This window comes from Condylura cristata, unplaced genomic scaffold (assembly GCF_000260355.1).
Source record: "Condylura cristata isolate star-nosed mole 26May11 unplaced genomic scaffold, ConCri1.0 scaffold00016, whole genome shotgun sequence".
In the NCBI taxonomy this organism is placed as follows: Eukaryota; Metazoa; Chordata; class Mammalia; order Eulipotyphla; family Talpidae; genus Condylura; species Condylura cristata.
Genome location: NW_004567117.1, coordinates 46,070,612 through 46,093,978, shown reverse-complemented (window position 1 = coordinate 46,093,978; position 23,367 = coordinate 46,070,612). Strand labels below are relative to the sequence as shown.

Below are 23,367 nucleotides of genomic sequence, written 5' to 3'. Positions count from 1 at the left end.
CGCCGGGCCCCGAGCCCGAGCCCCGCTCCCGCTCCCGCTCCCGCTCCCGCTCCCGCTCGGGTGGGGAGTTTACGCTTCACCTGGACGCAGCGCGCGGGGACCCGTCTCCTGCCGGCGGCGCCGGGTGCTGCCGGAGGACGGGCCCCGCGCCGGAGGGAGGACCCGAGGCAAACAGCCTCCGAAGTCGGCGAGCGGGAGGCGACACCGGGAAATGTGCGCCGGGAATCGCGCGGCGGAGAGCGAGGCTGGGGGTGTTGACCCGGCGACACGCAGCCAGGGGCCGGCTGCGCCCCCGCGAGCGTCAGGGCCCTGCTCGGCGGCTCCCTCAAAACGGGAGCCAGAGTCCAGCCACGCCGGCGCCCACCCTGCGGGCGCCCGACCTGCGTCTGCCGTGCGTGCGGGCGCCGCAACTTGAAGGCGCTTGTCTCCGGCGTGTAAACACCGGCGATGACAGCAACGTTTTCACCTCAGAGCCGAGCACCCGCGCCGGGGCGGAGGATCGCCCGGGACGGGACTTCTCACTTGCTGGCGTGAGGGCCGCCCGCGGCTGGGGAGGAGAAACTTAGGTCCTGCTTTCGGGGGCTCTGGGCTGGGAGAGCCTGGTGAATTACACGCCCCCTGCCCCAATTAATTGTAAGTAGGCTTAAGATGAGGTGTCTGATCCCTCCTTGGGGTGACAGACACAAATAATGCAGCAAGGGTAAAACCAGAAACGCCGGAAACTAGATTACTTCAAAATACTTTTCTAGTTTTAGGCTTGGGAAAAATGTTGAGTGTTAAAAAATCTGGCAGGCAAACAAGCTCGGGTGACCGTGGTCTTTGCAGACATGACTGCTAAATTGCACAGCAGGCTGTTTTTGATCCAGAAAATGTCTGAATAAAATGCTTGCGGAAATCACCTCTCTTAAAACAATCACCTACTTCTGGGGGTCATAGATATTAGCTCAAAGTTATGGTTGGAAGAGAACAGTATTGTGGCTTTAAAAATGCTGAGGGCTGGGGTTGCTTGGTGGCTCAGTACGTTTTGTAAGGATGCAGCTTAATGCCTCTAAGTCACATCAATCTGTTTTCCTCATGACTCCCCCCCCCACCCCCACGGATTTGCCCAAGTGTTTTTATTCTGAATTGCAGCAGCCTTGGGGAGGTGTTGGGGGCAGCCTGAGGCTCCTTGTTTACTCTGCCTGTCACCCTAACCTGCTGCCTCTTTCTTCCGTTGGAGAGGCTGGCAGAGCCCTCTGGAAAGGCTTGGAGCTGTGTGGAGCCTGAGGATCCCCCCACCCCCATGTGACTCCAGCAGATAAAATACTGCCTCTTAGCTGGCATTTTGCTTCTGGGAGTTGGGGTCTCACCCACTCCTAACTCGCACTGCTTCCTGAAGGGATTCCTAGGTTTGCTGATTTGTGCATTTTGGATCCGTTTTTGCATGTTCTGACTCAACTCAGCACTTAGCAAAAAACGTCAACTTTAAAAATCGGCCTGCTTTGAAATTTTACTTTAACTGAGGGTGTAATACAAGTTGGGCATTTCGGTGTATGAAGAGCTTACTTGTCTCTAATTTTTTTTTCTCTTTCAGTTGTAGCAAGTTTAATCATCCTCCACTTGTCTGGGGCAACCAAGAAAGGAACAGGTGTGTGTTTCTTAAACGGGCCGGGGGGCGTCTGTCTACCTGCACTTTCCGTTTTCCCCATTTTCTGAGTATTTCCAGAAGAGCTGCACATCTTAACCGTGCACCTAATGGATTGGTTTCGACTTAGACACCATTTAGAAATTAATTTACTAATGGGTGTTATAAGAATGTTCTCTCTTTTAGTTTCAGACAAAAGGGGATGATAGTTCTATTGAATTTTTTTTTTTAGCAGAAAAGCAAAGCACCTCAGAGACACAGAAGTCAGTGCAGTGTGGAACTTGGACGAAGCATGCAGAGGGGGGGATCTTTACCTCCCCCAACTACCCCAGCAAGTACCCCCCTGACCGGGAGTGCATCTACATCATAGAAGGTGAGTTAGGGCCCCATCTCCGGGCACATCAGTCACTTCAGAGACAGGGCCTGGAGCTCAGAGCCCTCCGTGTGCTGCCTGCCTGCAGCTGTAAAGTCTGGCTCTGAGGTCACCGTCACGGGCTGTCTGTGCAGGTCAGTTCTGGGAAGTGAGCAAGACCCCACAGTGCAGTTTGTCTCACAGTTGGCGCAGCTGACTATGTCTCTAAAGTAACGCAGGGCACAGGGTGGCACGGTGTGGCCTCACGGGCGGTGGGTTCTACACTAGTGTTTCCTCGGACTCACTGAAAATTCATCATTATCAAGCAAACTGGCGTTATTTCAGCGACGTGAGGCACAGGCACCCCAGAAATGCGTCTAACCCCGGGTCTTCTGAGCAGCGGTCTGGGTGCCCTGGTCTTGGTCTCTGCATGGAGGTGACAGCATCGTACCTGAGCCCGAAGCCAGGATTCCTGGTGCTGATGCTTCTCGTCATGCACCCCCCGGCCCGCCCCCCCCCCCCCCAGAGTAAATGGTCTGGGTGGAGAGTTCCCTCCCTTGCACAGCTCCCACGGCCATGACCCCTGCACACTTTCCTCTCTGACAGAAGGTTTCCAAGTGTTGGGACATAGTTTCCCCAACGCTGTGGCGGCCCCTCCCAGCCAGGCGGGCAGTGGAGCCTTCATGACCATGAGGCCTGCTCGACTTTGCTTATAACTCAGGGCCAAGCTTATTGTCAGGGGTTCCGAAGAGCTAACATTTCACTCATTTCAAGAACTTCTATGTTGAGATGACTCATTTTCTCGTTGTAACTTTGTAATTCACTTTCCCCTTCTTGCTGTGCTTGAAGTTTTACTTTGTACCAAGACAGAACACAGTGCAAGAAGTAAGAACAAGAGGGTGCTCCGGTAAGACAGCTATTGCTATAGGGCATTGAGAAGAGTACCCCAAAACCCCCAAACCTGCCCGCTCTAAATAGGTTTTGTCATTGGCTATATCAAGACAAAACATACTCTGGTGCACACGACCTTCACGAGAAGGAGCTTTAATACGACTAGTGTTAAAAGAAAAGGGGAGCAGATGGGGAAGAACAGAGTTTCCAAACCGAGCACCCCAAGTTACTCACCTCTGGGGGGAAACGCTCAGCCGCACAGGGCTGGCCCAAAGCAGGGCCCCTGAGACCTGAAATCTGCCCAGTCTAAGGCGCCTGTGGTGCAGCTTGGCCGCCAGGAGAAACAGCCTCGGGCAGAAACAGCCAGACCAGTCTGGGGGGAGGAGCAACCTCACGGCCAAGATCAGCGCTGCCATGTCACCCCACCCTGGGTCTCCCACATCTGTGCCCCCGGTCCTGACCCCAGGCTCCTGGCTCCCCACCCTGCTCCCCCGGCCCAGGCTCCTCCAACTTCTCCTCCCTGCCCAGCTCCACCCTCCCTTGGGTGGGGCGGGGCACCTGGACCCCCCCACTTCCTGGGGCCCCTCCTGGCACGCTGTGAAGCTGAGGCAGCTGAGCTCCCACAGTTTTTCTTCCTCTCGTGATTGATAGAAAAGGAAGTATGGACATTCCGGGTTAAAATTAGTGACGATTCTATCAAGTTAATATCACACGTCAATCTTATATTTGTTGCAGATCATATATAAGAAACGTTTAAAGCACATAAAGACACTTAGTCACCGGAAATAGACCATTTTGGCTCCTGGGATTCAGATGAGGACACTTAGGAACAGAGGGGACAAGTGTGTCGCTGAACTTCACCTAACATAATTCATGTTTTGAAGCAACAGTAGTTGAAAACTCCAAATTATTAAAGTGATTAAATCGACTAGTCAGCTCAATTAGGAAGATTAATTCAGAAACAAATTTTTGCATGTTAATTGTGCTTCCATGTTTTTTATCGGCATTAAAAACACTGCCGACATTAGGTTTAACGTCAGGCACATGTTCACAGCTATTTGTAGTTATGTCGAGGGCAAAATACAAAGTTGGGAAGTAAATAGACTCTCTCACCACTATTCATTCTACTTCCAGGCTCCTTTCGAGTCACACAGCACACAGTTCACACAGGCCGTGGTCCCGCTCATCGAACACACCTCACGCAACAACTGCTCACCCCCATGCCAGAGACGGTCTCGAGGGGATTGGGCCACATGGACAGTCCTTGTCTCAGGGACTGACAGAAGGGCCTGGGGACAAGGCCCCGTGAGGGGCTCCCAGATTAGCGGAGTTTGGGACCGAGAGGAGAAAGAGCAGGTCCCAAGGAGTCAGTCTGAGGAGCCCCCCACCCCCCGTGGGTGTGGGTGGGGCTATCACAGGGCTCGGCCCCCCCCCCCCCCCCCGTGAGGAGACAGAGAGTGAGCCCCAGATACAGACCCCAGAAGCCTCGAGCCCACGCTCCCTGCTCCCCACCTCTGAGAGTTCCCACATCACCTTAGATAATAGGGTGCTCCCAAAATGATTCCAGAGAAGCCCCGTGAGAGGCTGAGCAGGTGACTGAAGGGCAGGCTGTGGACCGGTGCCGTCGCCCCAGACCAGGTGAGCCCGGCCAGGTGAACCAGAAAGCCGTGCTGGACTACAGACGTGCCAGGTGCAGAGTCGGAGGAGGAGGAGAGGGTTTGGGAAGCTGAACCAGGTGGGACCTGAGGCCAGAATGCGTCAAGGCAGCCCCAGGGCCACGTAAGGCTCTGGCCTGGCAACTTGTTCAATGGACCGTCCATGCTGGACAAGGAACAGGATGGAGGAAGAGTGTTGGAGGTAGATGTGGAGGCTGCAAGCCGGTGTTTCCGGAGCTGCCTTGTAAGGAGTCTGGTGCTGGGTCGTGGGCCCGGTGGAGAAGCTGCTGGGGCCGGGCTGTAGATTGCAGGCCGGAAACTTGCAGGGTCCTCAGGCTCTTGGCACGGACAGAACCTGCGGAGTACTTGAGGGCTGTTTGCAGGGCTTCAGGTGCTGCAGGCGCTCAGGCCCAGGGAGCCTGGCTCGGCAGCCTTGAGTGCAGCGGCCTCTGGCTCACATCAGAGCAGCAATCCTGGGGTGCTGGCGAACCCCAGAGCTGTTCTAGAGTAAGAGGAGAGGAGGAGGAGGGCGCTAGAAAACAGGACGTGGCTGCCCATAGGAAGAAGACAGTAACGGGGCAGTAGGAGGGGGAGGGCTGGACAGTCCAGTCGGTACAGCACAGCAGGCCAGGTTCAGGGGACCCCGGGCAGGGAGGACTCCAGATACTTGTGGGAACAGTGAGGTGCAAGCTGAAGGCATGCTTGTAGGCGGCAACACTCCAGAAGCTGATGGGAGGTTTCAGGGTGCAGGCGAAGCTGTCTTTGATGGGCTTGGGGGCTCAGTTGGGGGTGTGTTTGTTGGCCTGAGGGCAGGATGAGAGGCAGACCCTGGTGGAGGCACTTTCTTTTTTTCTTCCTATTTTTTTTTTTTTAAGATTTTTATTTATTTGTGCATACAGAACTGGGGTACAGGCCAGAGGTGCAGGGGCGGTGAGAGGCTTCTCCAGAGACAGAGCAGGGAGCAGAACAGGCCGACTGACGGAAGAAGTCCACAGCTGAGGGGAGCAGCGGGCGGGTCAGGGTCACGTCCAGGGCAGGCGGGGATCGAACTCATGCTGAAGTGCTTTAGCTTCTTAGTGCTGCGCTTCAACACACTGTGCCACCAGGGAGGGCCCATTTTCTTAGTCTTTTAATGAAGCAAACTGCCCTATTTAAATATGAAAAGAACAGACTGTTCTACATATAAAGGTGAATCAAAAATATAGAAGGAAAGAGGAGTATGAGGTGGCTGAGGCACACAGGTGGTAGCTGATGGGGGGGGGCTCTTTTACCCTGCAGCCTGTTTTCTGGCTTCTCTGCATTGTTTGGGTGCAAGACCACTTGGGCCTCTAGGTGCCCCCAAGGGCACTTGGCTGAAGCTCCCTAATGGATGCCGACATCTGAAGAGGCTGGGCACGTAAGTTAGGGAGTGATTTCTAGGTCGCTTCAAATGGTTCACGGGCACCATAACCACCCCCTTCTAAAGCCTACAGCAAGAACTGCGCGACACATTTTGTTAAAAGGGGATTTCACTCCACACTGAGTGCCATTGCTCATGAAGTTACAGTTCTCCTCAAGGTGCTTGGATCAAAAGCTAAAACTCTTCTTCAGTGATCTTCAGCATTTGCTGATTTTGTAATATGCACCAAACATGGTAAAACCATTCCTGATTTTTTATCCCAGTGATAGGTTTCTTTCTAGTGTCCAAGGTATCAGAAATGTTTTTAGAGATTAACAATGATCCTTAAAATTGTCTTTTGACACTTGCTGATCTTTAGCCAGCTGATCTTCAGTTTCTTGCTGGGAGCCAGCAGGATTATAGCTCCTTCTGGGAGTCCCTGATCTCCAGGTCACGGTGTCTCTCAAGTCTGTATAAATTTGCAGTCTTCATGCACACATGCCTTGCGCTTTAAAGCTGTAAAGGATGCAGTTCATTCTGTATCTGAGGATGAGTGTGGGGTGTGCTCAGCAGCTCAGAATGACTCCCTGGCCTCCGGAGGTCCTGCAGGTGGGTCCGCTGATGGTCTTGGGCCGGCGCGGTAACTGGGAAGCGCTAGAAAGGTGCAGGATCAGGGCGACAGCGATTTAGGAGCTGGGCCAGATGTGTGCCCGTACTTCAGGGCAACTCGGGTGTCGGTCCTTGATGGCAGGATTCCGAGCCGTGACGGGCACATGGAGAATGGGGAGCACGAGCAGATGCACCGGCTTGCAGTTAGTGGGCAGAGCTGCTGGCCTGGAGTCGCCTTCCTGATTCTGTAGACAGCTATGGCAACGTGGGTGAAAATAAACTCATTTGCAGTCCTCCCAACAAAGATATTTTTGAGAAATCCTCAATGACAAGAACTATGCCAACTGCTGAAAAGGAAGGTGAATGGAGATAGGCTTTGTCTCTAGCAAGCAGACTCAGAAAGGAGCCTCTTGTAAGTGACGTTTTCCCGCATAAACAGGGGTTCACAGATTGGCAGCGTATGGGTACTCAGGCAAGTGGGAAGGCCCCTGAACGCTGGAGAGAGCATGCTGTCAGACAAAGCCTGGCATGGTTGAGATGGCTTGAGTTGGGACTGTGCAAGGTGTGAAGAGCCTGGCCCGGTGGCCCGCAAATGCCCGGGGTCTTATGTCAAGGGTCTTATGTCATTACCTTGTCGTTGGCGGGGGCTGATGTGTCAGGATCAACTCAAAAGGGAGGTGACGTCTGCCACAGAAAAACTGCTCTTGCTATCTTGGAATATTGGGTGAGGCCCTTTGATCTGTTCGAGACTATTCATTGGTGGGCTGATTCTGCTACCCAGTTCCCAAGCTGTCCGGCATCACCACTGCGCAGCCCAGAAAATCTGGGGTGAGTTCAGGAAGACGTCTGTCCACTTTGAAGCCCGAGTCAGCAGCTTCCACACCATGCCCCGTGTGCTAGCTGCGTGAGCCACATGGGGCTGGCGTCATTTTAGGCCAGAACAATAGTTAATGCACTGACAGTGATTGTAAGGATCCTCCTAGAGGCACAGAGGCACTCTTAGAGAAATAGTGTCCTGCTCTGTCTCTGGTGACTCCTCTCACCCCTGCACCTCTGACCTGTGCCCCAGTTCTTGTGTGCATAAACAAATACATCTTCTAAAAAATGCTAAGGCTGACACACTTGCTTAGCACTTCTGCGTAACATGGCTGACAGAAAGTAGACAGAAAACTGGAAGTAGAATCAGAAAAGTCAAAGATTTAAGCAAGGACTCTTTCCCCCCCCCAGCTGCCCCAAGACAGTGCATTGAACTTTACTTTGATGAAAAGTACTCCATCGAGCCGTCTTGGGAGTGCAAGTTCGATCATATTGAGGTTCGAGACGGACCTTTTGGATTTTCTCCAATAATTGGACGTTTCTGTGGACAACAGAATCCACCTGTAATAAAATCCAGTGGAAGATTTCTATGGATTAAATTTTTCGCGGATGGAGAGCTGGAATCTATGGGATTTTCAGCCCGATATAACTTCACACCTGGTAAGTTGGGCTTGTTTAAATTGTTCTCTGTATCTTGTTCTTTCTTCTTATTACAAGAAATTTTCGGAGACAGCTTCACGGTTTTCCAAAGAATTTTCCAGTTTAGTTTAAAGCCAAAGCTTCAGTGTGCTGTCTTTTCACTTTGCAAACTTTGACTGGAAAGTACGTTTTCCTTAAACGACCGCGTTTCAGAGGTAAAGTGTGATGGTCTGGGGTCTGTGTAGTCACCAGCACACACTTAATTAAGTGGGCTTCCGTTCTGCTGAAATGTGTAATTTGAGAGGCTGTCTGTAATAAAAAACTAATCACACGCTGAATCCCAATAAGCTTGAAAAGGCAATTGTAGTATTGTGAAATGTATCCATCAAAAAGATCTTTGGAGAACTTGTAAAAATTTCACTTGTTCTGAAAATTACGACTTTTAAGCAAATGAGTCCTAGATGAAGGTAGTCTATCTCTTTCTAAAAATGCAAATTCCTAAGCGTTTGGAGAGAAAGAAAATGGACACCCTTTGCATTTGACCATTCACTTGCAAGGTCTGGCAGACAAAATCTGTAATTACATAATGACACTTTCCATGTCTATTTTTTTTTTTTTTTTGACCTGCTCGCATTAAATAGGGCCTGTGCTATTGACAGGCTCGCTTCATGATGACTTAGCACTTGATTACATGAAAGCTGGTCATCACATTTTTTGAACTGCAAGAATGTCACAGGGAAGCAATTGGCAATCTCTAAGTAGAAAAACCATCCAAGTGATGTAATCCACATTGTTTCCATGTAATCCACATGTTTTCAACTTGCTGATGCTGTTTACTTAAGTGATCACAGGCAACAGATGAACTTGGAATCGTAGATGCCTCTTCAGTGCTTCTGCCTGGGGCCGCGAGCTTCCTTCCTAGCACAACACTGTGAAGTCGTGTGAGACATGACGGCTTCGCCATCACACCTGGTCGATGTCACGTCAGCCAGGGTAACCAGCTGTAGGTGTTGACCCGGACCTCTGGGAGTAGGTTGACGGTGTCTCTGAGCGGTTGAGGTTGTAAGGAGGCTTTGCCAACTCTGGTTTGTTCACTGAGACCATGGCGTTTTACGTCCGGCCCTCAGACGAGCTTGTGTTCTAGAAGGTGCAAACATTTTGGCGGCTTTATCCGTGACACTGTTACTGCTGGAATGCAGGGTGTCCCCCCTCCCCCTTGGTGATAATTTTGACTACAAGTAGAACCCAGCGCAGCGCCTCCTGGTGTGGGCTGGCCATTTACAAACTGTATGGCCATCCTGGCTTTGTGGGTTTCCTGGCCTTCCCGGCTCACCCCTGCATGTGCGTTGCGAGGCTCTCCACGCGGCCGGCTGGCTCTGTGATGCAGCACCGGCTGTGCTGTCTGAGGTCTCAAGCCTGCTCGCTGCTTGTTGCTTTTCAGTTCTTGCTTTTGTTGCCCCACCTTCTTTGTCAGAGGGAGGAGAGGCCTTGAGTACCTGGAACTACTGAATTGGACGGGAGCATGAAGAACACCCCCATAGAGTTAAGCGTAAGAATAGAAGGAGGCTGTTTGCACGCAAGTCAACCAGCAGACCCTGCCCTTGGCCTCTGAGCGCAGGTGGGGCTGGAGAAGAGGCTGGCGAGGCTTCCCAGGCCGCAGACGCCCGATGCCCTCGGCAGGCTCTCGCCCCTGGCCTGGCCTGCAATCCATTTCATGAAGAGGCAGGTTTGGGGAAGCCAATTAGCTCTTGAAACAGGAAGGGGCCAGGGATACAGAATGATCATTTGTACAGCCTGGAGGGAGGGAGAGTTGGTCAGGCTTCAGTTTCATCTTGGCTTGATTCTTTCTTGGTACTGTGGTCTAAGTGGTGATTCAAACAATCGCCAAGAGGAAGGCATCTGTGTTCAGGTCACTTTAATGAGTGACATGACACAGTGTGGCTGAAATGTCCCGGGTGGCATCCCGGAGGGGAGCCTGGCCCCTGCCACCTCCCAGAATGTCCGCAGCATAGTTGCGAGTGCCGCTGGGTCACCCAGCTCTGGCCCATCCTGACTTTCTCGTCCCAGGCTGGCTGTCAAGTCTAGACATGGCCCTGCACGTCCTCTGCCTCAGTGTTTTTGTTGGAGAAGAGGACATTATTGACACCTCGTGGGATTGTCTGAGAACTGCTTGTCAATCAACGCATATTTATGAACTTTCCTCTTGGCTATTGGTAGCAAACCTTGGTTCTTAGGAGAATGACAGGAATCCCAGATTTTTGCAGTTACAACCTCTGAATTGTTTTGGTGGCTGTGCAAAGCTAACTGTTAATTTAATTTATCCTTCCATGATGTCATTTCCCTTGTGCAATGTGAGGTGTCTTGGGCTTCGTGGGGACTGGCCTTCTTGATGGCAGACATGAGGCTGAAAGGATGGAAAGCTGGGTGGGTTTTTATGGACCCGCCCCGATCTGGGATCCTGGGCAGCCCCCATGCTGAGACGGCAGACCCACCCACGGGGTGCAGTCACACACCTGCACGTCCACCTGTCTGTGCAGTATGAACAGGTGCATCTTCAGTAAGGATTCTTGCAGTCACACCACTTAGCTATTCCTGTAAGCAGATGGACCTGTGGCCAAGACTGTGTCCAGAAGTTTATGCTCATTGAAGCTTAATCCAGTAGCATCCAGCCAAGGAACTGGCTTCTCGCCCCTAACAGGGGTCGTTTTTCTTCCAAGAAGCTCTGGGTCTCTGACTGCTGTGGTCAGCTCCCCACTGGCCTCCCATTTCCATCTTGTCTAACTGGGGCACTAATTGTGTCAAGTCTTATCTCCACATTTGTTTCTGTTTCTTCATATCTGAGGCTCTTTGACTTTCTTCTTACTCAACTATTTTTAAAGAATGATCTATTTATTTTTTATGCATACCAGAACTGGGGGACAGACCAGAGGTGGTGTGAGAGAACTCGCCAGAGGCAGATTGGGGAGCAGAATAGGCAGAAGGACTGAAATCCATTGCTGAGGTGGCAGTGGAGTCTGGAGAGGTTTGCGGCACCATGTGGGTCACACCCTGGCTGGGGATCAAACTCCTCATGCTGCAGCGGCTGCGGACAGCTTCATCGTGCTGTGCTTTAATCCACTGCGGCACCAGGGAGGGCTCTTCTCCACTCAGCTTTTACCAAAAGCCTGATCCTGGACTGGACCGGCCCTTGGGCTGCTGAAGGGCGGTGGCAGGCATCGCCCAGGGAGTGGTTCGTGGCTGCCTGGTGGGGAAGCAGGGCGGGGCGGAGCAGACTCCCCTCTGGGTGCTGTCCTGTGTCCTTTGGCACATTCTGACGATTCCTTGCTTCTCCTGTCATGGGCTGTGGCTCCTTCCGGGGACTGCGCTCTTCCCAGGTCCACAGGCAGCAAAGGGTCAGCTAGGATTATGGTCAAGCATGAGGAAGGAGGGCAGCAGGATGGGGCAGCGGCTGGAGAGAAACAGGCGAGGTCATACCCTGGGCTCTGTAGACTCACAGGACAAGGGCAGGGCAGGAGGGGGCTCCCGGAAGGCCCCTTGATGTGCACAGTGCTGGTTCTGAGTCCCCTCAGCGGTCGTCACTCCCACTTCGGAGGGGAGCGTTGAGTTGAGAGTGATTGGAAAGTTTGGAGTGACTTGATGGGAAACTTGGTCCCTCACAGAACAGTTGCAAGAACACCGATTGTGGTCATGGGATTTTTTTCTCATCCTAATTGGACAATAGTTTCGTTAAGAAAACTGAACCAAACAAACTGCAAGAAAACACATGGCGAGGAACATTTTTCTGCTAAAAGTACTTTAATACTGGAATGCTACTTCCCGAACTCCAGGCAGTGATTACCCCACCAGGGCGTGTGGTCAGAGAGCTGGGGGTGGGGTGGGGCAGCTGTCCAGTCGTGCTTTCACCCTGAGAAGGGCATTGACTGTTGGTGTTACTCAAGTGAATCATTTAGGGTTAAAATAATCAAAAAGGTGAAATAGCGTGGCTGGTAATTTTTCAGCACAAATGTCCGTGGTTAACCTTGGCTTTACCTTCAAAGGGAGAGGGTCTCCTTAGAACCAAGCGTGCTCACCAGCAGCCGAGTGAGCATTCACAGGTATGTGTTGGTTGGCCAGCAATTCTCAAACAATCCCGTGAGGTGTCAATAACCGTTCTCTCCTCAGATAAAAATACCGAGGCTCGGAAGGTGAAGGGTCATGTCTAGACTTGACGCCGGCCTGGGACGAGAAAGCCAGGACGGGGCCAGAGCTGGGGTGAACCAGTGGCACTCACAGACAGCGGGGTGTTTGTGGAAACTTCCGGTTTGGATGATACTTTTTTTTTTTTTTGCTGCGGTGAAGTTCTACACACTCTGCTGTAGAAACCTAACGCCGTGTGCCTCCAGGTATGACAGGTGAGGCAGAGCTAGGCACGTGTGTGTGGAGCGGTGGGCACGTTGACTTCATTCTGGTGCTTTGTGCTCACATGGCCTCTTTCCCCTGAGGAGCGCAGGTGTGGTCCCTCCCCGCTCCCTTTCTGGCCTCCTCTCAAATTCTAAGCCAATTAACTTCAAAGGCAATGCAAAAGATACATGCAGAGCAGTGATTTAAATTGTTTTATAAAGAGTTCTGTGCATATTCAATCAAATACAACATTCAGGTAAAATATTGTCGTGAAAAATGCTATTTCAATTATTCACTGCAGTACTTTTTCTCTTTTTTATCTGAAAGGTGACTGCCCGTGTATTAACCACGTGCATCGTCCCAAATTTTCTTGTCTAGAAAGTCAGTGTCTGAAATAGTCTGGCGAGATTGATGAAAAAATGTCATATTCTTATTATCAAGATCATTAATTTTAACAACTAAAATTTAATTTGGCACTAAAAGGTGAACGAATAAAAGGTTTTCGAGGCTAAGATTAAAAGGACTTTATTGGGTACTTTGTTTTTTCATATAGAAATAATAGACTAGCTCTATTATTATGAATACATCTAGCTCCAATAATACTTGTTGTCTTTCTATTATATTTATCCTGTAGACTCAAAATATTCTTGTCTCAGCCCCAGCAAAGGCTGTCAGATAGAAAATGTAAGAACAAAATATCACATTTCTTTTTGAGGCATAATTTTCAAGAAATGAAGTAAGACTTGAATGGTAGCAGAGAGAAAACCTTCAGTGTGTGCTAGGGACAGTCATAGCCTGACTCTGCCCAGCCCGCCTCCGGCTCGCTTGATCGTATCTATAGACTAGAGGGAGGAGAAGGAAACACAGAGAGAGACAGAGACAGAGATGTTGTCTGAAATGCCCCTCAGTGCACCCTAAGCAGAGAGAGAGAGAGAGAGAAGAGAGAGAGAGAATATGGTGTTTGGTCGAGGTGGGTGTTCAGGAGAAAAGTTGAGAGTGGGAGAGAGAATTTCCAGGATTAGCTCCCATCTGTGCAGAGAATATTGAAAGCAACAGCAAAGGAGAAGGCAGGTTTTTAAGAAGTTCCCTGGACAGGATGGCTGCCCCCCTCAGCTGTGGTCTCCAGCGGGGAGCAGTGTCTAGATGGGTTGATACCTGACTGACTGGTGCGGGGCTGGACTGCGGGGCTTGGAATGTGGCCCTCTGGGCCCGGACCAGATCTGTTCCCAGAGATGTGCTTCCTTTAGCTCTGAAAGAGTTTCTGTCTCTCGTTCACCCTGTTGACTCTACCGCTACCCGGCAGGTCTGAGGTCACGGGCTCCTGGGCTTGTGACCTTGTGTGGAAGGTCCCCTTGCCTCTGAGTTACATAATCACTCCACTGATAAGCTGTCTACAGAGAGCAGAGATTATGACTTTCATCACATCACTTACTGCAAGTACTTGTAGTACAGTTGTATTCAGAAATATAATTAAGGGGGAATATGTTAGGACCCTCATTTCACCATTTACTGGAATAGGAATTAGCAGTCCAGCTTCCCCCTGTTGTCCAAAATGTCCCTCAGTCCTCTCTGACCAAACAGACAGTGCTTTCTCTTTCCTTCCTCAACCTCTCATAAAATTCTGTTTCAACTCATCTGGAGCTGCAGTAGCTGATTCATTTCCTGTTCTTTAGTACCGGCGAGAACTGACGCGGTCAGTTGTGGCACAGTGTTTTCATGACTTAAAGCCTGGGGTTCACACTGACCGCTCAAGGGATCTTAAACTTCTTCTCCTTGGCTTCCCCACACTTTGTCCTCCCTCCTAAGACCTGTCTCTGGCTTTTTCTTGCCGTTGCTCCCAGACACCAGCGCCTTCCCTCTCAGGCCTGTGGCATGCAGTTGTGCTGTTCCGGGCATCAGCTGATGGGCCGGGGCTAGGACCCAGCCTTACTCCGAAGCCCGGGGGCACAGCGCTGGCAGGAAGTGGGGATGTTCACTCCTTGGCTCAAAGGTGCCTCGTGGACCAGCAGAGACCATGCCCACTCGTCATCGTTCATGCTTTTCCCGGCCACGCTGCAGCCCTGACATCAGTCAGTGCGTTCACGTCATTTGTCCTAAAGAGAAATTGCATCATCTGAACAAGAAGAACACTTAGACAAAACAAGTTGAAACAATTCATATCCCTATCTCCATGTGCATCCTTATGTTTCCAGGTGTCTTTAGTTACAGGACTTCTTGATAAACTCTAGTATTTAAAGTAGTTCATATTTAGGGAAGATGCTTTTCAAATGATAAACACCCTCTACATTATGCCTGAGAAATATTACCTAGTCTTTTCAGCTTTCAAACTTTTCCTTTCATAGCAATTTGCAGATAACTGGAGATTCATTATTATTCTATATATGTTCAAAATAAATCAAGGAATTACTGTGAAAACAACACACTATTATTCTCTTCATGCAAAATAGTTCCCTATTTTGGAATGGTTATCATTTAAGTATAACTCGCGTTACTATTCTTAAAATGAGTACACAGAACAACAATAATTTCCACTACTTAATGTCCTCTAGGTATACTTGTCACTGACATTTATTGAACAAATATTTATTGATCTATTATGTAAATGCTGTGGACATTCAATGTGTACAAGACTGTATCTTCTGTGCTATGAGTTCATAGTCTATGAGAAGGGAGAAATCACATGACAGTAATTCCTTTCCCAATCCAAAAAAAAAAGCCCAGGCCCACCCGCTGGAGTCTGTGGCTATAGTAAGTCAGATGGCAGTAGGGGATTAGCCAGTAGATTGGGCTGAGGATGCAATCAGTTGACCTCAATACAGGGAGGTTCCTTTCAAATATCTGGGAGCACCTGATGTAAGCACAAAAGTCCTTCTTTTGTGTGATAGAGGGAGGCAGAACAGTCAGTGTTATGCGATGTGATGCAAGGAAGACTCCAATTCTAGCCCGCAGATGAAGGAAGGGGCCACAGCCAAGGGAAGTGTGAAGCCTCCAGGCACTGGAAAGGAGGGAGTGGATTTCCCGGAACCACCAGAAGGGAACAGTCTTGCCAGCACGCTGATTGACTTAAACCAGGGAGGTTCATTTTAGACTTCTGATATCCAGAACTGTTCAGATAATACACGTTCTGTTAAAGCCACTAAGTTTCTAGTAAGTTGTGACAGCAGCAGAGTGAAACAAATGTAGATGTTGGTGGGATACTGGTAAAAAATTTACTTAAAAGAGTGGAAGTAGTTTTGGAATTAGACAGTGGACAAACGCTGAAAGAATGTTGAGATACATAGTAGTAAAAGCTATTAATATAGTGCCCTAACTAGGCTGTTAGAAGACATGTGAATGTTAGCAACTGCCAGGAAAACTCAGAGTGGCCAGCATGGTGGGAAATGTGTCTATGCCTTACTTAGAAAGAGTATCTTATAAACAGACCATTGGTAGAAAAGCGAATGTTTAATGCTGATTTAAAGGCTCAGAAGGAAATGAGAATTGTCTACTTGGCTGCAAAGGGAAACTTATTACATTGAGTCAGAAAGCTTAATGGCATTGTGTCCCGCAGTTATACACAACAGCCCTTTGAAAGAGTCAACTTGATATTTAACTGAAGAGATTTCCAAGTCCAAGTGTTGAAAGTTTAGCTTTTTGGTACTTGAACGACACATAAGAGGAAAGACACAGTCAGGATTGCTTTTAAACCAAAAAGAATCAAGGCTTAATGATTTGCTCGATTGCAAAATGTTCTGAAGTTAAGAGAGACACAATTAATTAAAATTGAGGACATCTTGGGATGGAATTGGAAAAACATGCCCTAGAGAAAAAATTCAAGTGATAGTTGGCCAACTTTTGACTAATCCCCTAGGAAGATAAAAAGATCAAAGTCTTAAAAAAAAAAAGAAAGAAAGAAAGAAAGAAAAACCTCTTTGAAATGATTAATGTGTGAATCATAAATTCATAAATTCCTTCAGGGAGTAAAAAATTAGAGCTGGAATTATCTAGCAAATTCCTAACCTGTGGAAGAGACTCTTGGCTAATTCAGAGGTTAAGAATGTTCTAACAGCAGCAGCTTTGCCATCTTAAACTAAGGGGCACACCGAGGGAAGCTGAAATGGAAGAAAGTGGTCAAACAGCATAAAGATCTACAGGCAAGAGACAAGGTGATTGACATTCGCAACTGCAGATATTTTCTGTTTTTCAAAACCAAGAGAAGTGTGATTCCAAACACACAAGGCCGCACCCAGAGCTTGGAGTCTTTAACCCTGGAAATAGCTAAAAATCACAGAAGGTTGTTCCCAGGCTCTGATACCAAGTGGAATTTTCCAACTGGATTTAAAAAAAGGCTGGAATTGGTAGATTTATTTTTTCCTTTTGCTTTTCTCCCCCAATCTATCCATATCCAAGTAACCTCAAGAGTCCTACATCTCAACATCTATTGCATCTAATCAGGTTTGGGTGAGCGGTGCCTTTGGGCGACCTTGAGATGGAGTGAATGCATTTTGCATGTGGGGTACACTTGATATTTTGTGGACCACAGAAAAATAATGGCACATGGAGATAACGGTATCTGGCAGTCTGGGACTTGAGAAGATAGGAGAACTAAGGATGTGGATGGGATTTAGTGTGCTGTTCAGGTAGTCCACAGATAGGGAACTTACCCTGGCTGGGCTTGAGATACCCAGTACAAGTGCAGGCGAGGATTCAAGGATGTCAGGCAAGGAAGGATCAAATGCCTCCTGCTGGCATGGAGGGTCCCGAGGGCCAGTGTATGTGGGCGGACTCTAGAAGTTAAAAGAGGCAAAGACTGGTTCCCCCAAAGGAACCAGTTCCTAGAAAAGGAACACAGCAGCTTAATTTTAATTCAGGGAGACCCATTTCAGGCCTGATATTCTAGAACTATAAGCTAATAATAATAATAATAATAATAATAATAATAATAATAATAATAATAATAATGTGTAAGGAGTCATAGGAGCCAAAGGAGCTGATTTAGCCTGCAATTACTTTTAAAAAATATTTTAGAACTTGGGAAGTGATATAGGAAGCAAACAAGTGATGGGCGACTTCTTGGTGGGATGGACAACATCATGATCTGTTCCGAATATTCAATTATCTTTGTGGTTGTGTAGAATAGCTAGTGACTCAGCTGAATGTCTCCACATAAACACTGCATATATTGCCTTTCTAGAGATACCATTTGGTTTTATGTGCTTTACCATCTTGATGCATATGTGTGGTTAAAATCCCAACAAGTAACTACTTGCAGTTCTTTCCAAAGATGTGCATGGAACATTGGCTCTTTTGTTTGTGACAGTGATAGCTATTTGTAGAAACTGGCACTGGTAAGCTTCTGCCTCTTCATGCTTATCTATCCTGCTTGCTCACTTGGCTGGCCCCCTCCCTGCCCCAGCTCTGCTGACTTGCCTGAAATCCTGCTTGAGCTCATCTGTGCGGCATGGACACTCACTACAGAGATGACTGAGAAATACGGAGTGACTATAGCTCTGGTAGGACCGTCATGTACCCATGAAAGACTCAGCTTGACTATTTTAGCAGAAGGACATGCTCCTTACACTATTGATCATGATTCAAATCTGCTCAATTCCCTGGAAACTTCTCTTTTGAAATTTGCACTTCAAAGCCCCTAGGAGTTTCTCTAAGTCATTCAGAGAAATCAGCACTATCTTTAACCAAATCCACACACTATTGTACTTGCCGGTAACGTTTGAAAAGCGTGCATTTCCTTTGGTGGGCTTGGTGAGCAAAGAGCAGGCCATGTAGACTGGTCAGTGTCTGTGCTGGTGCAGGAAGAAGCACGGATGAGGGTTGTCATGGCAATAATAGGTAAAGTCTGAAATGCAAGGTTTCCATGGGCAGTAAGATGAATCAGTCTTGCAGCGGTCTGCTGTCATAGATAATTGGTGAGTTGGTAAGGAAATAATCCAAGCTTTTTTGCATGTGCCTATTACTTTCTTTTAATAATCTTCTTCAAATAACATTCACATTTTAAATGCTAGGAAAATGGTGATTTCAAAAATAGTGCAACTGTGCTTAGTGTTGTCTATAGCTGGACTGCCTTTGATTTCATGTCCAGTTTGTCCACAATTTCTCTGGTCTCCTGCGGGATTCTCACGCTGCTTCCTGCCAGGCACCCAACCTCTCAGCTCCTTTCACTGACTGGCCTGTGGTGCAGCCTCTTCCCTTGACAGCGACCCCTGCCTTCCACTCGCCACCTCTCTAGTGTGTCAAACTCCAGACTCTACCCTGCTCCTCTTACTGTCAGCCCTGTTTTTATGACCGACGCCCAGATTTTTAGGATAAAAAATGCCGATACCATTTCCACTTAAACTATGTATGAGACTAAGGGAGAATTGTAGGGATTATGAGGACCATGATGCATATAATACATGAGTATCAAGCAGCATCTGTCACATGTAATAGGATTATAAGTAATGATATGATACTATCTGAATCAACGTTGCATGGCCAAATAAGGTCTTCATTTTCCTGCTCAAGATGGGGTGTTGCATTTGAGATATCTGTGCTAAACATCTCACCATCTAGCTCAGATTGGACAGTTCTTTCCTTCTAACTTGCAAGTTCCATTCTGCGTCACAGAATGCTCCCTAAGAAAGCTTACCTTTCTGTTGAGTTAAGGTAAAAGGCTATCAGGAGATGATTTTTGTTTCTTTTTTTCTCACTATCTATGAATGGAATATTCTTATGCCTAATCAATTGAGGCTATAGTTTATAATACACATTCAACCAAAAAGAGTTTACTTTAGGCTTTTCCTTCAAAATACATGGGAGGGGGTTTAGTTTCTGTCAGGGGATGTTGGCAACTTGCCAAGCCACCGCCCCGGTCCCTGGCTTGGTCCTCACTCTCTCCTCTCTGCATAAGCTCATCTTCCCAGAGAGTGTCACCACTGCGTCCTGTCTTCATAGACGACGGCTCGGTGCTTCTGCACCCACCGTGGGTCTCCGCCGTATCCGCCGCGGGTCTCTGTGTATCTGTCCACCACGTCACTCCTCGTCTCACGGTTTTGGGACTCTTGTCCAGCAGTGGCCGTGCTGGCTCAGTGTCTGAGTCAAATTCTCACTTGGAAGCTTCTTGGGTTGTGATTTCCGACCAGAGTGACGTGCTCAGTCTCCTCGAGCCTCAGTGTCCTCGTGAGACCAGCACGTGTGAGTCACGTGTCACTGTGGGTCTGGCTACCTACTGATGCAGTCAGACGCCACCGTGAATTCCAGGGTGGCAGGCCTCTCTTGGCTCACATCTGAATCTCTGATTCATTCTTCCCTAGATTCAGTCGCTGCAATAAAAGGTTATTGACTTGTAATTGGCTCTGCCGTGACCATAAACGCTATGGAATATATGATATAAAAGTGATTTTGATGTAGAATCTGCCCATGAAGAGCTTACTGATACGGTGCCCACACAGTGAGTGCCTGGGGATTTGGGGCCACCGGGGGCGTGGGGTCGTCACCTGCTGTGACCCCAGGGCAGGGCCTCAGCGTGACTTCCCTGCCCAGCCCTGCTGTGTCCCCAGCAAGCAGCCTGGGTCCCGTGCGCCCCTCAACCATCGCTCCACAGGCCCCTGTGAGCTACTTTCCAGAAAGAAAATTCTCTTTATTGACACCAAACTTGCTAAAAGGAAGGGACTTTGGTTTCTAGCTTTAAGTCCCATGGCCTCATCAGTGTCTAGCTGAGCTGATTGTTGACCCGGATGTGAATGAATACTTCAGCGAGTAAATGGAGTTAAGCAGTCAAGACGTGGAATGAGAGTATGCCAGGAAGTATAAACAAATTATTGAAGTGTATAAGTGGTTCAGACCATTAGGAAAGTAGATTGTGACTCTGAAAAAGAGGATTTGAGGTAGGGACTGAAACGAAGATCTGCTCCGGATAAAGGACTGTGTAAACCATGGAACGGACGCAGCCATAATTTCAGGGGTGGGGAATGACTAAGATTTTAAATCGAATACCACTCGCATCATGGCAGGTGTGTGATTTATCAGCATGTGGAAGATGGGTTCAAGTAGAGAGAAAATAGAGGCACAGAAAACCAAAATAAAACAAATCACAGTTTTAAAATGTCAGAACCAAGATTTGAGGTGTATCTGGCAAGGGAGGGAAAAAACCAATTTGGACAATAAAATTGAGTGACATGTCAGGTCTGCGTGTTGAGAGAACCAAAATGCTGAGGTCTTCCATGATGTGGTGAGAGGGTATGTCACCACTCTGGAGAATAAAAGAAGAGAGAATGTGCTTTTCTTCTTCAGTCTGGCAGCTGTCTCTGTGGCCACCTTCTGAGACTGTGACAACTTGGCGCTGTGGGGGAGCAAGGTGAGAGAAGCCGTGGGCTAGTTTCAGGACCGAGCCCCAGAGCCCAGCCGGCTCATATTCTTACCGGAGCTATGGCACACAGTAGAATAATTTGAATCCAGAATCATTTATTTTGGAATTTCACTTGTTATTGTTGACCCCTTCCTTACCCATCAGTCGGGCAGTTCCCCATCTATTTTTATTATGTTTAATTGTTTTTAAAAGACGTATTTATTTATGCGTACAAGAACCGGGGTACAGGCCAGAGTATGGAGGGTGAGAGGACTCTCGAGAGACAGAGAGGGCAACAGAACAGGAGGATCCACTGAAACCCACTGCTGAGGGGAGCGACGGGAAGATAGGACAGGTCTGCGGCCCCACGTGGGTCACTCCCTGGCGGTGGCGTAAGAGCGTCACTGTGCTGCGCTGTAACCCCCTGCGCCCCCGGCGGGCTCCAGGTCTCCATCTTACCTTGCATCGTACGCACTTCATTTTATGAGGAAAGAGCAGAGCCTCTGCTTCTGCTTCATGCTTGGAGTGTGCCCAGGAGTGGGAACATTTTTCTCAGTTCTGGAAAGAACTGTTTGCATGAGGCTGGTGGCCACACCAGAACTTCTTCGCTGTTCTGAGGTGCTCAGCAGGCGTCGGCCGTAGGTCCTGTGACGCGACCCCGTCATCTCATGAGCGTCTGTTTCATAACGCTCAGTTTATCTTTCTGTTTGGCTCTGGTATTTACTTATGCATACCTTTGAAAGTATTATAATATTTCGACTGTCAGGATGATTTCAGGGATCCTGCAAGATGTGGAGATACGCATGTAGTCTCCAACTTAATAAAATGGGAGGAGGGCAGCGAATGAAAGAATCGCTTTTCTAATATTGAGTTATTGTCATTCAGACGTTATCTCCTTTATCTGCTGCTAGATTCTATTAGGATTTACACTACTGCAGTGGCAGGTATAACATTCTGAAATGGCAATAATATTCATTATTGGCTACAGGTTGGAAGGTTGGACTATTTTTTGAAAATAATCTGACACCTATTACCCACTTCTTTCTTATCCAACACACTTGGAGTTGTTTGATAAAATAGCTTTCTCAGAAACTTATCCATGAAAATATCCAGCTGAATTAATATATGGTAAGCCAGTGATTCAAGACTAAGTCACATAATGTACAATTAGACAATGGTTCCTGATTTCCACAATCTCAGCCTGAGATGTTCATCTTAATAGAAATAATGAATTATTGAGTTTTTATTAGATGCCAGGCATGTCTGAAAGCATTTTGCATGCATTTTGCTCATTTGAATTTTATAGCCCACCTACGAGACATTATAGCATTATCATTCTTGTTTTAGAATAAAAGAAAAAAAAAACTGGCAATGTTCAAATGTTTCCCTAGCAAGAGCTATAGTATAGAACCTGACAAGTGTGTATATTTAAACATTATGCCCACTGCCAACAAGTAAACAGCTTTTGCTTCAGGCCTTACATTTAAAAAACATTAATTTTGTCACTTTGAATTTTTTGCTGAGCCTTGAGATGTAATCAGAGAATTTATCTTTTCTTTATTTGCTAACATCTTTTATACACCAGCCACATTTTCCCAATGTTATATAAAAACTATTTCTCCTGGAATTTTAAAGTCTTAATCATAATATTTTGCTGTCATCATTAGCATCATTATTATGCTAATAAATTAATTATCAATAAGGTTCCTCCCAGTAACATCACTGCTTATAATATATAGCTCATGAATAAAATATCCATATTTGTCACATACATTATAATATGTGTTCGACAGAGAAATGATTATTCATTCATCCTTGTCTGTATTATCAGCTAGTAAAAAAATGAATGACAGTTTCAAACCCTGAACTAATAATGGACTTAGCCGTCTTCATTTTGAATGTTTCCCCCTACTTTGCATGTCCGTGGACATCGACAAAAATAAGTTGTACCCACAGCTGCAAATATTCTGGAAAAGGCCCTGCTCCCCCTTGTAGAGAGGGCAAAAGTTCTCGAGGAGGCCAGGCCCATTTCCTCAAAGAGCGAAAACACATTTCCCAGCTCTCGTGTTGACGTGGCTGCTTCCCGCCACCTGCTCCTTCTTGTCCTTAGCTCCAGTTCTTCTCGGTCTTTCCATGACCCAGCATCACGGTGCACCCCTCGGTGACCTCCAGTGGGCCCCTGCCCGCCCACACTGCACCTCCGTGGTCGCTGCCATCCATGTCATCCAGCTGCTGGTAACCGTCCTGCAGCGGTGACCAGCAGTGTGTCGGCCGTTGTGTCCGAATTCCTCGAACAAGCACTGATGTCACCATGGCACTGATGCACCTTCAGGCTTATGTCGGCCACAGTCTTACATCCGGGCCATTGCTTAAATTCCAAGGCATGATCTCAAGAAGCTCTTTCTTTACCTCCGATTTTGTTGTTAGAGCAAAATCAAATTTCTTACTGGGTTTTCTAAGGCCTATTTGTAGAACATTTCTCTGGGATACTGAGAATAGAGAGTAATTATTTCTCTATTTCTTGTTTCACTGGGAGAATGATCCTTGGCTATGACATACCCGACTGGCACCCAAGACTGGCAGGTGTGTGTGGGGGAGGTGCTCCCCTTAAGTAGCGTGGGGTGAACTGCCTACAAAGAGCACCTGGAGGTTGCTAGGCCCTGAGTGGGGTCTTTGGCGCGAGTCTGGCTTCCATCAAGA

General features: G+C 48.0%; 1 protein-coding gene and 1 long non-coding RNA gene across 2 annotated transcripts in view; one reads left to right on the top strand and one right to left on the bottom strand.

The window, feature by feature from the left end:
- LOC105853717 overlaps positions 1 to 189 on the bottom strand; it is a 17,612-nt gene extending 17,423 nt beyond the window's left edge. Inside the window, exon 1 of the long non-coding RNA XR_001145502.1 lies at positions 81 to 189. This is a non-coding gene — a long non-coding RNA (uncharacterized LOC105853717). The remainder of the gene's footprint in view (positions 1 to 80) is intronic.
- A 258-nt stretch (positions 190 to 447) lies between these two features.
- Positions 448 to 23,367, top strand: part of NETO1 (neuropilin (NRP) and tolloid (TLL)-like 1) — an 83,256-nt gene continuing 60,336 nt past the window's right edge. The window contains exons 1-5 of the mRNA XM_012725801.1: positions 448 to 530; positions 599 to 633; positions 1,574 to 1,627; positions 1,857 to 1,997; positions 7,737 to 7,985. Coding sequence (XP_012581255.1) covers positions 448 to 530; positions 599 to 633; positions 1,574 to 1,627; positions 1,857 to 1,997; positions 7,737 to 7,985 — 562 coding nt within the window. The remainder of the gene's footprint in view (positions 531 to 598; positions 634 to 1,573; positions 1,628 to 1,856; positions 1,998 to 7,736; positions 7,986 to 23,367) is intronic.